At 37.9% G+C, this 14,857-nt stretch overlaps 1 protein-coding gene across 2 annotated transcripts in view; it reads left to right on the forward strand.

Moving 5' to 3' along the window:
• The window catches only part of LOC128694289 (threonine-rich protein-like), a 65,394-nt gene extending 52,497 nt beyond the window's left edge, over nucleotides 1–12,897 (forward strand). For both annotated transcript variants that reach the window (XM_070093611.1, XM_070093610.1), the window contains one exon: nucleotides 11,348–12,897. In XM_070093611.1, the coding sequence (XP_069949712.1) occupies nucleotides 11,348–11,369 (22 nt within the window). In that variant the 3' untranslated portion in view covers nucleotides 11,370–12,897. The remainder of the gene's footprint in view (nucleotides 1–11,347) is intronic.
• The last annotated feature ends 1,960 nt before the right edge of the window (nucleotides 12,898–14,857 follow it).

The following is a 14,857-nucleotide window of genomic DNA, read 5'->3' on the forward strand; positions in this document are numbered from 1 at the left end:
GCGTTTGTACGTGTATGTTTGGGGGTCTGAAATGGACTAATCTACTTCACAATATTCCTTATGGGAACAAATTCGGTAAGTACTGGCACCTGAACATACTTCTGGAGTGAAAAAATATCGTTAACCGGGGGTCCACTGTATTTACATTAATTCTTATGGAAAATATTGCTTCAAATTTAGGCCTTTTTGAATTTAGGCTGACCTGGAACGGATTATGGCTGATATTCGGGGTTCCACTTTATCACCTTACAACACAAACCTCACTTGTTACCTCTTTTGATCTTTCCAGAGGCTGACTTCAGGGTGCTCATTTGCCTTAAAAGATGTAGTATGTGTAATTTTATATAATTTATAGTCTTAGTCCTGGACAAAATTTTGTAATAAAGATTTCCCTGTAAAGTGACCCTAGTGGGTTTAGTGCTTGGTTTTGATTATAATAATGATAATTCCCCATAGTCTCATTTGCTTTTCAGTACCTGAAGTTTAATTTTTAACTATCTTAGATTTTTTTTAGTCACTTAAATCACAACTCATTTTACATGACAACATAAATCAACCATAAATCTATACAGGAATATTTTTTTAAGCTAAATAACTTTATAAAGGCTTGCAGTGAAGTAGATAGCCTTTTGAATACATATAAATGGTTTCAGCAGTGACTTGACTACATAGAGCTTAGGTTTTCTGCCTTAAAGCTAAGTAAAACTTTCTTCAGATATTTTCAAGGTCAAGAAAGATAGTATTGTAAAATCTTCAGCTGAGCTAGAAATTTGCAGCAAGGTTAATGATTATTTTGCTCAAAAAGTAAGAATAATTCCGTTGAACTATTTGAAATGGCAAGTTGAATTTTTTTCATCTCTACTATTTGTTTGTTAAATGCTCGCTCTCGTCTCTGCATTGGCCATACTCGTCTTACTCATGGATATCTCGTGGAGAGGTGCCCTGCTCCTCTCTGTGAGAATTGTCAGGTTCCATTATCGGTCAGCCACATTCTGTTACTGCCCACTTTATCAATGAGCACGCAGAATTTACCTCCGTCGTCTTTGCTCCGCTGCTCTCTTTACCTTCCCTTCTCGCTGATGGACCCACCTTTCATCTGGACTCTCTCATTGACTTTTTGACAACAACTGACTTACTTCACAAACTCTGATGATAACTTCAACCCTTTCTACCTCACTCTTGCTACTCTCTACCCTGCACTATCCCCTGCCCCGCTGTTTTCTGTAACCTACTGATCGCCCCTCCCCCCTTCTGCCGCCCAATACCCTCGCTTCCTTTCCTACCCTGCAGCGCTGTATAGCCCTTGTGGCTTAGCGCTTCTTTTTGATTATAATAATGTTTGTTAAATGTATCCCCTTGAGAGAGATACATAGATGCCAGTGAGGGGAAGACTCTTGATCTAGGGAAGTGGCCTATCATTCCCTTCCTAGAATAGAACCTGAATGCCTCCCAGATGCTGTATGACCCCTTACTTTTCACTTTAATCACAGCTATCACTGTGACCATTTGATTTTCACTTTAATCAATGTATCACTCAAAATAAATATTAATACAGTGGTCCCTCGTTTTTCGTAATTAATCCATTCCTGGAAGTGTGACTATTATTGAAATTTACGATATTCGAATCAATTTTCCCCATAAGAAATAATGTAAATACAATTAATCTGTTCCTGACACCCAGAGGTATTAAAACAAAAAAATGTTTACATGAAATACAGATGTAGTACATGAACAATACAATGGCACATGATGAATGAAACATTAACAGCATAACACTTACCTTTATAGGTATTCTTCTTAGTGTATGGAAGACTGGAGGAGGAGAGAGATTGCATTAGTTACTCTTTGGAAGGGTATTCCCCTTCCATCAACACTTCAGGTACCAAGTGCTTTTCTGGGGTTACTTTTCTGGGGTAGTAGGTTGGTAGACAGCAACCACCCAGGGAAGTACTACCGTCCTGCCAGATGACTGTGAAACAAAAACCTGTAACTGTTTTGCATGATGGTAGGATTGCTGGTTTCTTTTTCTGTCTCATAAACACGCTAAGATAACAGGGATATCTTGCTACTCCTACTTACACTTTGGTCACACTTCACAGACACGCACATGCATATATATATATACATACATCTAGGTTTTTCTCCTTTTTCTAAATAGCTCTTGTTCTTTTTTATTTCTTCTATTGTCCATGGGGAAGTGGAAAAGAATCTTTCCTCCGTAAGCCATGCGTGTCGTATGAGGCGACTAAAATGCCGGGAGCAATGGGCTAGTAACCCCTTCTCCTGTATACAATTACTAAAAAAGAGAAGAAGAAAAACTTTATAAAACTGGGTTGCTTAAATGTGCGTGGATGTAGTGCGGATGACAAGAAACAGATGATTGCTGATGTTATGAATGAAAAGAAGTTGGATGTCCTGGCCCTAAGCGAAACAAAGCTGAAGGGGGTAGGAGAGTTTCAGTGGGGGGAAATAAATGGGATTAAATCTGGAGTATCTGAGAGAGTTAGAGCAAAGGAAGGGGTAGCAGTAATGTTAAATGATCAGTTATGGAAGGAGAAAAGAGAATATGAATGTGTAAATTCAAGAATTATGTGGATTAAAGTAAAGGTTGGATGCGAGAAGTGGGTCATAATAAGCGTGTATGCACCTGGAGAAGAGAGGAATGCAGAGGAGAGAGAGAGATTTTGGGAGATGTTAAGTGAATGTATAGGAGCCTTTGAACCAAGTGAGAGAGTAATTGTGGTAGGGGACTTGAATGCTAAAGTAGGAGAAACTTTTAGAGAGGGTGTGGTAGGTAAGTTTGGGGTGCCAGGTGTAAATGATAATGGGAGCCCTTTGATTGAACTTTGTATAGAAAGGGGTTTAGTTATAGGTAATACATATTTTAAGAAAAAGAGGATAAATAAGTATACACGATATGATGTAGGGCGAAATGACAGTAGTTTGTTGGATTATGTATTGGTAGATAAAAGACTGTTGAGTAGACTTCAGGATGTACATGTTTATAGAGGGGCCACAGATATATCAGATCACTTTCTAGTTGTAGCTACACTGAGAGTAAAAGGTAGATGGGATACAAGGAGAATAGAAGCATCAGGGAAGAGAGAGGTGAAGGTTTATAAACTAAAAGAGGAGGCAGTTAGGGTAAGATATAAACAGCTATTGGAGGATAGATGGGCTAATGAGAGCATAGGCAATGGGGTCGAAGAGGTATGGGGTAGGTTTAAAAATGTAGTGTTAGAGTGTTCAGCAGAAGTTTGTGGTTACAGGAAAGTGGGTGCAGGAGGGAAGAGGAGCGATTGGTGGAATGATGATGTAAAGAGAGTAGTAAGGGAGAAAAAGTTAGCATATGAGAAGTTTTTACAAAGTAGAAGTGATGCAAGGAGGGAAGAGTATATGGAGAAAAAGAGAGAAGTTAAGAGAGTGGTGAAGCAATGTAAAAAGAGAGCAAATGAGAGAGTGGGTGAGATGTTATCAACAAATTTTGTTGAAAATAAGAAAAAGTTTTGGAGTGAGATTAACAAGTTAAGAAAGCCTAGAGAACAAATGGATTTGTCAGTTAAAAATAGGAGAGGAGAGTTATTAAATGGAGAGTTAGAGGTATTGGGAAGATGGAAGGAATATTTTGAGGAATTGTTAAATGTTGATGAAGATAGGGAAGCTGTGATTTCGTGTATAGGGCAAGGAGGAATAACATCTTGTAGGAGTGAGGAAGAGCCAGTTGTGAGTGTGGGGGAAGTTCGTGAGGCAGTAGGTAAAATGAAAGGGGGTAAGGCAGCCGGGATTGATGGGATAAAGATAGAAATGTTAAAAGCAGGTGGGGATATAGTTTTGGAGTGGTTGGTGCAATTATTTAATAAATGTATGGAAGAAGGTAAGGTACCTAGGGATTGGCAGAGAGCATGCATAGTTCCTTTGTATAAAGGCAAAGGGGATAAAAGAGAGTGCAAAAATTATAGGGGGATAAGTCTGTTGAGTGTACCTGGTAAAGTGTATGGTAGAGTTATAATTGAAAGAATTAAGAGTAAGACGGAGAATAGGATAGCAGATGAACAAGGAGGCTTTAGGAAAGGTAGGGGGTGTGTGGACCAGGTGTTTACAGTGAAACATATAAGTGAACAGTATTTAGATAAGGCTAAAGAGGTCTTTGTGGCATTTATGGATTTGGAAAAGGCGTATGACAGGGTGGATAGGGGGGCAATGTGGCAGATGTTGCAAGTGTATGGTGTAGGAGGTAGGTTACTGAAAGCAGTGAAGAGTTTTTACGAGGATAGTGAGGCTCAAGTTAGAGTATGTAGGAAAGAGGGAAATTTTTTCCCAGTAAAAGTAGGCCTTAGACAAGGATGTGTGATGTCACCGTGGTTGTTTAATATATTTATAGATGGGGTTGTAAGAGAAGTAAATGCGAGGGTCTTGGCAAGAGGCGTGGAGTTAAAAGATAAAGAATCACACACAAAGTGGGAGTTGTCACAGCTGCTCTTTGCTGATGACACTGTGCTCTTGGGAGATTCTGAAGAGAAGTTGCAGAGATTGGTGGATGAATTTGGTAGGGTGTGCAAAAGAAGAAAATTAAAGGTGAATACAGGAAAGAGTAAGGTTATGAGGATAACAAAAAGATTAGGTGATGAAAGATTGAATATCAGATTGGAGGGAGAGAGTATGGAGGAGGTGAACGTATTCAGATATTTGGGAGTGGACGTGTCAGCAGATGGGTCTATGAAAGATGAGGTGAATCATAGAATTGATGAGGGAAAAAGAGTGAGTGGTGCACTTAGGAGTCTGTGGAGACAAAGAACTTTGTCCTTGGAGGCAAAGAGGGGAATGTATGAGAGTATAGTTTTACCAACGCTCTTATATGGGTGTGAAGCGTGGGTGATGAATGTTGCAGCGAGGAGAAGGCTGGAGGCAGTGGAGATGTCATGTCTGAGGGCAATGTGTGGTGTGAATATAATGCAGAGAATTCGTAGTTTGGAAGTTAGGAGGAGGTGCGGGATTACCAAAACTGTTGTCCAGAGGGCTGAGGAAGGGTTGTTGAGGTGGTTCGGACATGTAGAGAGAATGGAGCGAAACAGAATGACTTCAAGAGTGTATCAGTCTGTAGTGGAAGGAAGGCGGGGTAGGGGTCGGCCTAGGAAGGGTTGGAGGGAGGGGGTAAAGGAGGTTTTGTGTGCGAGGGGCTTGGACTTCCAGCAGGCATGCGTGAGCGTGTTTGATAGGAGTGAATGGAGACAAATGGTTTTTAATACTTGACGTGCTGTTGGAGTGTGAGCAAAGTAACATTTATGAAGGGATTCAGGGAAACCGGCAGGCCGGACTTGAGTCCTGGAGATGGGAAGTACAGTGCCTGCACTCTGAAGGAGGGGTGTTAATGTTGCAGTTTAAAAACTGTAGTGTAAAGCACCCTTCTGGCAAGACAGTGATGGAGTGAATGATGGTGAAAGTTTTTCTTTTTCGGGCCACCCTGCCTTGGTGGGAATCGGCCGGTGTGATAATAAAAAAAAAAATAACTTCTCTTCTGTTTCTTAATGCCACTAGAACCACCTTGAGTCACTGGAGTCCTGTCTCGCAAAAAAAACTGTCCAGAGAGCTCTGTTTCTGGCGTCTCTTTAACACTTCCCTAAAATGTGCCAAGACTTCGTCACTGTACATGTTGCCAACATGGCTTACAACAGCCTTGTCAGGGTGATGTTTCTCCATAAATCTTTCCATCTTACCCCACATTTCAAAAATCTCCTTAATTTCTGAAGAAGGCAACTTCTTCCATCTCTCTTCCTCCTCCTCTGCATTATTATAATCAAACAGAAGCGCTAAGCCACAAGGGCTATACAGCACTGCAGGGTAGGGAAGGAAGCGAGGGTATTGGATGGCAGAAGGGAGGAGGGATGATCAGTAGGTTACAGAAAACAGCGGGGCAGGGGATAGTACCCGGTGGTAGAGGGTAGCAAGAGATAGAAGTAGAAAGGGCTGAAGGTATCAGAATGAAGTGTGAAGTCAGTCAGTTGTTGTCAAAAAGTCAATGAGAGAGTCTGGATGAAAGGTGGGTCCATCAGCGAGAAGGGAAGGTAAAGAAAGAGCAGCGGAGCGAAGACGACGACGGAGGCAAATTCTGCGTGCTCGCTGATAAAGTGGGCAGTCCAACAGAATGTGGCTGACTGATAATGGAGCTTGGCAATTCTCACAGGGAGGAGCAGGGCGCCTCTCCATGAGATATCCATGAGTAAGACGAGTATGGCCAATGCGAAGACGGGAGAGAGTAGTCGTCCTCTGCAGCAAGATTCTGAGCTGCGATCTCTTCCTGTTCCTGCTGAAGCTCTTGCAGCTCCTCAGTGGTGAGCTCTTTGTTGTGGTTTTCCACCAACTCTTCCACATCCTCCAAACTCACATCCAACCCCATGGAACTCCCCAATGCCACATTAGATTTAACAACTGACATAGGCTCATCAGGGTCAGCCCCAAACCCTTCAAAATCCCTCTTGTGGACACAATCTGGCCACAATTTTCTCCAAGCAGAGTTCAAAGTCCTGGTAGTCACTCCCTCCCAAGCCTTACCTATAAGGCTTATGCAATGGAGGATACTGAAGTGTTCTTTCCAAAAATCTCTTAGGGTCAAGTGAGTGTCTGAGGTCACATTAAAGCACCTTTGAAACATTGCTTTGGTGTAGAGTTTTTTTAAGTTTGAAATAACCTGCTGGTCCATGGGCTGGAGGAGAGGAGTGGTATTCGGGAGCAAGAACTTTACTGTGATGAACCCAAACTCCTCCAAAATTAGGTCATCCAAGTTTGGAGGATGAGCAGGTGCATTGTCCGTTACTAGGAGGCACTTGAGATCCAATTTCTTTTCCAGGAGGTAATTCTTCACACTAGGGCCAAACACTTCATTGAACCACTCTACAAAAATTTCCCTCGTGACCCATGCCTTACTATTAGATTTCCAAAACACACACAATTTACTCTTCATAACATTGTTTTTCCTGAACACTCTGGGATTTTCAGAATGGTACACTAGTAACGGCTTCACTCTGAAATCCCCACTAGCATTAGCACAGAACATTAGCGTCAGCCTGTCTTTCATAGGCTTGTGTCCTGGCAGTCCCTTTTCCTCCTGAGTAATGTAGGTCCTCTTTGGCATTTTCTTCCAAAAGAGGCCTGTTTCATCACAATTGAACACTTGTTCAGGTTTCAGTCCTTCAGCCTCTATGTACTCCTTGAATTCATTTACGAATTTTGTAGCTGCAATTTTGTCTGAACCGGCAGCCTCACCATGCCTTACCACACTGTGTATGCCACTACAGTTCTTAAATCTCTCAAACCAACCTTTGCTGGCCTTAAATTCACAAATGTCAGTACTCATTGCAGGCAATTTCTTTACCAGATCGTCGTGCAACTGCCTAGCCTTTTTACAAATAATTGACGTCATAAGACTATCTCCTGCTAATTGTTTCTCGTTTATCCACACCAATAATATCTCAACATCTTCGAGTACTGGTGATCTCATTTTTGTCAGCATATTTACCCCCTTTGCAACAACAGCTTCCTTGATTTCCTTTTTCTTGGCCACGATGGAAGCTATGGTTGTATGGGGTTTGTTATACATCCTGGCCAGTTCGGCCACACGTACGTCACTTTCATATTGTTCAATGATGTTTTTCTTAAATTCAATCGTATTTCTCACCTTCTTTACCAAAGGATTGGCACTAGGAGCTTTCTTTGGAGCCATGGTAGCTTATTTAGTAGTTGCAAGCACTAAAATGAATGGAATATTATGAAATGTTTCGTATGAGCAAGTGAGGGGACCGTCGCTCACTGGTAAACAATGGCACACTGGCTGGGAACGGCTCAGAGCTGTGCGTACTCGTCCCAGACGAATGACTATTCGCGAGTCAAACTACGATTAGTGAGCCAATGTTTTGACGAAAATAATGTTATGGTTTTCGAAAATTACGATTATCGAGGGACCACTGTACTGCATTTATACTTCACCTTTATCAAAAAAGAAAAAAAGCTTACCAGTGTCCTATGCTTACCCTAACAATTATTTCACAACACCTCACTGGACATTAGATTTAGGAACTATTAAGACTTAGGAATTATTTATAATTGAGCAATTTAATTCCTAATTTTGTCCAGTAGACAGAAAAATCCATTAATCATGTTGGTGTAAAAGATTTTAATAGTCCGGAGTTTCACTTTTACAACGTATTTAGCTCATTTAAATTGTCGATGCTTTTATTGTAAGAGCAACCTTAAAAATATATTAAATTATCAATTTTTTCTGATTGGTATCTTTCCCACACTTAACCCCTTCAGGGTCCAAGGCCCAAATCTGAAGTGGTGCCCCAGTGTCCAAGAATTTAAAAAAAAAAAGTTTATTTTTTCTTATGAAATGGTAGAGAATCTTTTTGTGAAGGTAATAAAACAAAAAGTACGAAATTTGATGGAAAATTGACGAAATTATGCTCTCGCGAATTTTGATGTGTCAGCGATATTTACGAATCGGCGATTTTGCTGACTCTGACTCCCATTTTAGGCCAATTACATTATTCCAGTCAACCAAATTCTTAGCTATTTCACTAGTATTACTTCTATTCTATCGATTGAGCACAAGAAATCGCCAAGTCAACTGTTTCAACTACAAATTAAAGTGATCGGAAATTGTTAATTTGGCCAATTTAACACAGTTCAAAATATTCCAATTTCAAAATAGGGTCCAGAATAAACAATGTAGGTATTCCTGGAACTAAACTAACATTTCCTCTGTTCATTAGTTACATTTTGAGGCTTTACAAATAAATTCCATTTTGATTTTTTATTCACATAATGAATTTTTATTCACACCAAAAAATAGAAGATTTACTGTTATGCAATACTGTAATAATTGTATAAATATCATCACCATATTTGTGAATGCATATTAGACCCACCAACTGGCGTGTATTAGACGTGTGAGGTCGTTTGTTTACTCTTGAATATCGTCAAAAATTTAACATTTCTGCTACTTTGAGCTCAGTTTCAAGCCATTTCCAGTGCTAAAACCAATCAAAATCATCTCTATTTCTGTAATATGTCTTCCATTCTATCAAATGAGACCAAGAAATTGCAAATACAACTATAAAAAACATTCGAAAAAAAACTGCAAAGTCGCTGTTTTAATCGAAAAATCATGATTTTAGTTTTTTTTCTCTCATTATACACAGTGTGCTGCAGGATCTGTTTTATGTGGTGCACACATACCACATAGATGTATTCTCTCCTATCTAGGCCCAAATGTACCACTCACAGTTTATCAGAGTGAGCTGAGCTCATGACGTAGATCTACGGTTTGGACCCTGAACGTAAAGCCGTAGATCTACGGGACAGACCCTGAAAGGGTTAATAATTGATATTAACTGCTATTTGCTGTGTTTATTAACCGGATTAAAATGATGTACGTATTAGATGTGCTTTTTGCAACCCATCGAACTTAAAAATGGCCTGACTTAATTTTGTATTTGCAATTGTAGAGGCAGCTGTAATTATTATGCACTGTCCATTGTCTTTCCAAGATAGGGTGATAAAAAAAAAATGCATTTATCATTCATCCAATAGATTACTTGGCAGAAGTGTGTGGACTTCACAATTCAAATAACCCTCTGAACTGCCAAATCCCCACTCCTCCAGAGTTCAGGCAGTGTTCTTCCCATTTCCAGGACTCCTGTCCAGCTAACCAGTTTCCCTTGAATCCATTAATAAACATTACCTTAATCACACTCCAACAGCACATCAAGCCATAGAAACCACTCGTCTCCACTTGGATCTAATACGTGCAAGCCCTTAATACCCTCCTTCAATCCCCATCTTGACATAACCTCTAACCTTTTTCTTCTTCCTCTCCAGATTAACATACCCAATTGGTTATCCTTTACCACTTTATCCCCTCTAAATGCCCAAATCGCCAATATATTTGTGTGAATATACCATACGTGTATAGATAAGATAGGTAATAAATGGATAGATACTGTGCTATTAATTGAATACTGTGGGTTTGTGGCAGTGGATGTATGTGAGAGTAGTATGTATACTTTTCATGGGCTATTGTGATAATACGAGACAGGGAAAAGGGCAGCAGAGGTGGGTATATGATGCCATAACCCTTGTCAGTTTAGCACTTTCTTTGATTATAATAATAATGATTCCATAGATTGGTACATGGTGGTGGGATATGGATACATGGCAGCGAGTGCAAATAGATGTAGACTTTTGTGTGGTCTTTCTGTGGAACAGCAATAACTTATACATGTACATAGAAATGTAGGTAAAGAAACATGTAGGAATAGATGTTAATAAACAGTTAAGATTAAGATGTTTATTTTGACAAATTACATGGTTGTACAGAGGAATATAATAGTTGGGTGTACATGCCAAAAGTCTCTTTGTATGCAGAGCATTTTCGGTAAACTTAAAGATTAACTTAAGATTAGGAAGGCAATAATACATACATCATATGGTCATTAGATGAGTTAGAGCGAGTACAGGAGAATTGAATATTCCATCAGGTAATACTACATGGTTTTGATAAGTCTAGTAGAGACTTATTGCACTATTGAATTAGTTAATAAAGATTACAGTATGACAATGTAACAATTTAAAACTATTTACAATATGATGTATTACAGTTTAGTACTATTTAAAACAATGAAATTTGGTGTTACAATGGAACAATTTACATTGTGATGTACTGTATTACAATCTAGTACTATTTAAAACAATGAAAAACAGACATCCTAATTTCAAAGTAGTAAGTGGTTGAGCATTCATCAGCACAATATGAGTAGTTTGAGAAACTGGTAGTGATTAGGTACAGTTTGTCTGGTTATAGAGGGATGTGGGTTTAGTGCTTAGTTTTGATTGTTGTAATAATAATAATAATAAAGGGAAGTATGTGTAGTGTGATATAGATGGCGATTTTTGTAGCGCTGTTCAAAGGTATGTATTAGGAGCTTGATACTTAGAATTATTCATTTTTCAAAATCAGTATCTTGTTAAAAGATTGTGGCAGTGTTATGCAGTGGTACAACTTTAATTAATGAAGGATTCCAAGTGTCCAAATCTTCCCTCTCTCCTCCATCTCTACTTTATGTACTAACCAAATTTTCAAATGTAATTTATCAGTCTTCTTGGGTTTTTCTCCACCGTATACAAACTTGTAATTTTTGTCTACTATTTATATTTATTGGGCTACATACAAGGAAATTAAAATTTATAAACAAGGCATTATATATACATTATATGTACATTCATTGACAGTCGTTAATTACGACTTGAACTGAGTTCAAGGCAGTATATAATTATTGTATTTTCTTTTTCATAGACAGGAGACGGTACACATGTAAGATGGAATCAACTGCTAGAACAGATTATCTTGACAACACTTGCAGAAGGGAATGTGCATTGTATTATGTTTTACAAAGCAGTAATCCCGCGTGTCATTCAACCTAAGATGTAGAAGATCAAGCCTATCTACCAGTCACAACCTGGTTGCTGACCCAAGAGCATGTGGAGATGACTGCTTGTATACAACAATCATATTGGTGATATATTAAAGGTTACCTTGTCCATTAAATATTATAGGTACTGTATATACCCATGTTGTATGGAGATTTACAGGCAATGCTGCATTGAAATATACATATTTTATAATGGTAGGAGAAATGGCACATCCTGCTACAAGTCTAGCATGAACAGGAGAAAGAAATGAACATTATGGAATTGTGAAATGGGAATTTCTCTTCCAACTGTTGTTAGAATATTAGAATTGAAATATTAAATGCATTAAACAGGTTTACAAGGAAATTTTGAGAATTCAATTTTATTTGAGCAAATAAAATAGAATGAATTTTTGGAGTACTGTAATATAGTACATTAGGATCTGTCAGTGTAGCTGTTGAATGGCAAGAAAAAAAATGAAGATCTTGGGCTTTTCTGTAATTTTTTTTTAACACATTGGTCATCTCTCACCGAGGCAGGGCAGCTTCTCTGTATATAGTAGTTTAATATAGTCTTTCATTGAATAATCTCATGGTTATAACATTGGAAGATTCTTATTTTAGCAAGCTGAATAGCAATACCCAGTTTTGTTTTTCTCATTACTCAATAGAATAAATTGCAGAATTATTAGTGAGGACATAAAAACTAGTGTGAGTGACTTAGTCACATCGCCCCTTTTACTGAAAGCATGGTGTGCTGCAGCAAAATTGTGTGTCTGTCTGTCTGTTAACAAAATTTGTCCAACATTAATTATCAAAGCTGATTATTGAGGTGTATACCGTGGTTATTGATGTGTCTTTGATGACAGTTAGTTACTGCCAAAATTAAAATGGTGTATCTCTCAAAAGTTCATTGCCTTGTATCTCTCTTTACAGTTTTTAGCAGGGCATAGAAGTTTATCCACATCTCCATATGTAGATCTATTTGTATATACAGTATGGATGGGCAGAGGCAACCATGTCCTATGGATTGATATATAAATATATATTCTCAGTCCCCCTCCCCCCTACACATAAACATTCAGACTCACACACACTCACATTTTCTTAAGAGTTTGATATAGGTTTGTGTTTCCTGACTCAAAAGAATTCGAAGGACTTGTTACGTACGTGTTAATGGCTCTGATGATGCCTGCTTCCCATCCCTGCTGACCAGTCCTGGGGGTCACTGTCCCCTCTGACCTGCTCCTAGACTAGTTTTATAAAGAAAAATATAGAGGGCAAAATACTGTGTATGCATAGCTATTGTAAATTGATATTTGTAACAATGCTTGCACACTTATTATAACTTAAATTCTATACATTTGAATATAATACAGTGTGTGAATGTAGAATACATTAGGATTTGTATAATCACTAAAAAAATACTTTTTATTTCATACATTGTATTTTTTTTTATTAACACATTTGCCGTTTCCCACCAAGATAGGGTGGCCCAAAAAAGAAAAAAACTTTCACCATCATTCGCTCCATCACTGTCTTGCCTGAGGCGCGCTTACATTACAGTTACAAAACTGCAATATTACAATATTACACTGTGTATTGTAATATAGACAATACACATTGTAATATTGGTGTATCATTGCTAAGGAATGCTTGAAGTGTAAAATACACACATTTATATACTGTACTATGTAAATGTTGTTAGTCTGATAATTTATATACTGTGTATATGTCTTTTTATATTCTGTAATGCCATTAGTTTTGTTTAATTAAAATTCTGAGATTCATATTGTCTTTAAGGGTCTTGTTACTAATATGAAGGTCACAAAATAAGTAAATATTGGTTAATGTTCAGGTGAACTTAAACTGAAAATTGTGAACCCTAAACCATAATTAGAATTTACATTTTTTTGAAATTTTAAAGTGCAGTACACTTGAATCTCAAAATTCATGGAAGTTCGTTTCTTGGCAGTCCCCTAAGGATTCAGAATCTGCAGATACTGATAATTTCTGCCCATGTAATAAGTTTTGCTTCAGATTTAGGCTTTTGTTTGTCTGTCTTTTTTTTTTTTTTTTTTTTTTTTTTTTTTTTAGTTATAGAAATGTCTTTAATAAAGTACTATTTTAAAACTTTTTTTCAAATCTGAGTAGATGCAGTCTACCCAGCCATATATCCTTTGATTTCTGTGACTATCATAATAGTTTAATAGATTTGATACAGTGTAGGAACTTGCTGATCAATTACTGAATTCACTATTAGCACTTTGTGCTCCAGGTGTTTTGTTTTTTTCAATGGCTTCTGGTATTTTAACAATGCTTGTTCATAAGTCAGGCCTATAGTTCAATGGGCTTTCTTTTGGAATATAAAATTGACATGCCTTGTACATAGTAATATCCAGATAACAGTTTTGAGTTTGTATCAACCAAATCTTTGTGATGTATATATTGTCATGTATCTTCATTTTAGGATCCTAATGTTTTGTGAAGTTGCATCCCAAATGAGACTCCTAGACTTTCAGAACCCTCTGAGACTATTCTTAAGTTTGTGCAATTCCATCTTTCCTTTAGTTTAGGTGCTAATTCTGTGATATGAAATCCAGTCTGAACTTCACTGGGGAGGAGAGGAGGAATATGCCTCGCATTTAATTTAGAGTTGTATAGTAAATTCACTAACACTAGCAGAGCATAATCCTTGAAAAGCCACAATGTTTTTTTGCATGCGTTCACCAGATTATTTGAGAAGTTGACTTTAAAATGATTTGGTTTGTATGTTTGAAAGTCTTGGTATTTTTCTCTCCATGGTTCATTTAAGGAAGTTAGTGATGCAAGTCCCAAGTTTAAAGTACAGAGAGATTTTCATATTTGCACTGTTAGAAAGGTGGAGAAAATGCACAGGAATGTACTTCAGGATATGGAAAGTTGATAATCATATTGCTAAGATTGTGTGGCTTGTGTAAAAAAAAAAATTAAAAAGTTTTACTATACAAATTATATAATTGTAAAGAATGTATTTTAGACTGTGTTGCTTGTAGCTAAAATTTTTTTAGATGGTCATGTGATCATCCTCTCAAACTCAGTGGTATTTGTTGTGTACAAACTGGCTTCACCGTCATTTGAAATTGCAGGTCACAAGCTCATTATTTCATACACGTGAACCCCCTGCCCCTTCCCCTCAACACATAAAGGTCACACTAAAGTTTTGTATATAAATTTTATTTGAAGTTTCTGGATATTTAAGAAAGCTTACATGTTGTGGGACAAAGTGTGGGGAGTGTAAGCCGTATTTGAGAAATGTTTTGTTCAGTGACCGTTAAAAAATTCCACATAACTGGAGGACATGAGAGGCAGAGAGCAGGAGACCACAGTCCATATTGAGGCTATCTACCAGGAGA

This window comes from Cherax quadricarinatus, chromosome 43, assembly GCF_038502225.1.
Source record: "Cherax quadricarinatus isolate ZL_2023a chromosome 43, ASM3850222v1, whole genome shotgun sequence".
NCBI lineage: Eukaryota > Metazoa > Arthropoda > Malacostraca > Decapoda > Parastacidae > Cherax > Cherax quadricarinatus.